Source organism: Cyprinodon variegatus, unplaced genomic scaffold, assembly GCF_000732505.1.
Source record: "Cyprinodon variegatus isolate N-32 unplaced genomic scaffold, C_variegatus-1.0 Scaffold4, whole genome shotgun sequence".
NCBI classification, from domain to species: Eukaryota; Metazoa; Chordata; class Actinopteri; order Cyprinodontiformes; family Cyprinodontidae; genus Cyprinodon; species Cyprinodon variegatus.
Window position 1 is genome coordinate 677798 of NW_015150457.1, and position 1225 is coordinate 679022.

Below are 1225 nucleotides of genomic sequence, written 5' to 3' on the forward strand. Positions count from 1 at the left end.
AAGTAACCCAGGAAAAGTTGTTTGTGGTTGAATAAACCAGAGGGTGAGTGGGATTAAGAATAGTCTGAGAGTGAGGGAGGAGATGGGGTGGAGGTGGGATAAAGTTTACATGTGGGAGAGAGATGCCAGGAGCTAAATGAAGGGAATCTTAAACATGACTTGCTTCAGAGGGGGTGTGGCCAAGAGATGATTGGCTTAAGCTTGAAGAGGGACATCACAGGTGGTTTAGGTGAAGCTGATAGATTTAATTTTCTCTTAAGCTTTCTTAAGCTTCATTTCAAGATTTGTGTTTTAGAAAACCATTCACGATGCATTTAAGATGAAGTTCAGGTTTTTCTATTTTAGATAGTTTAACAAACATATGTCAATAGTTTTAAAATTCTAAAGGAATAAAATTTGTGTAGAGTTTCTATGCAGTTCACTTGTCCAGCACTTTTTAGCTTTCAGTTGTACCAGTGTTACTTCGCCCCATAATAGCTTTCTTTGTATTTCTTTCTGGTCTCAGCAAAATTATGTAACATTTGGGTCCAAAAAGGGCCGTCAAAAGGCCAAAACTAGAGGCAAGGATTGCAAACACCTCTACTGCATCTGCATGCTTACCTGGTGAGCTGATATAAGCAGGTATGAAGGTCACCCACACTGCACAAAAAATTAACATGCTGAAAGTGATGAATTTGGCTTCATTGAAGTTGTCAGGAAGATTCCTTGCCAGAAATGCTATCAGAAAACTGAGGGTGGCCAGTAACCCAATATAACCAAGTAACACTGAAAAACCAATAGTTGAGCCAACAACACATTCATAAACAATCTTGTCGTTGTGGTACTGAGTATTTTTATGTGGAGATGGTGAGTGGGTGACAAGCCAAGCAGTGCAGATTGCTGCCTGAACAGAGGTCAGAACAAAAACTGTTCCTCTCTGCTGGGAAACACCAAACCACTTGAGACTGGCTCCACCTCCTGGCTTGGAGGCTTTAAAAACAGCCAGAACCACCATGGTTTTAACCAGGATGCATGAGACACAGAGTACAAAGCTAATCCCAAATGCTGCATGTCTCAGCTGACATGTCCACAATCTAGGTTGTCCAATAAACAGCAGGGAACACAGGAAGCACAGTTTTAGTGACAACAATAATTGAAAACTGAGTTCTGAATTGTTGGCCCGTACTATAGGTGTTCCACGATGGTAGAAGAAGATCCCTAGAACAACAGCACAGATAAATGTGCC

At 41.2% G+C, this 1225-nt stretch overlaps 1 protein-coding gene across 1 annotated transcript in view; it reads right to left on the reverse strand.

The window, feature by feature from the left end:
* Nucleotides 1-316: 316 nt before the first annotated feature.
* LOC107083030 (extracellular calcium-sensing receptor-like) overlaps nucleotides 317-1225 on the reverse strand; it is a 6461-nt gene continuing 5552 nt past the window's right edge. The window contains exon 9 of the mRNA XM_015371968.1: nucleotides 317-1221. Coding sequence (XP_015227454.1) covers nucleotides 437-1221 — 785 coding nt within the window. The 3' untranslated portion in view covers nucleotides 317-436. The remainder of the gene's footprint in view (nucleotides 1222-1225) is intronic.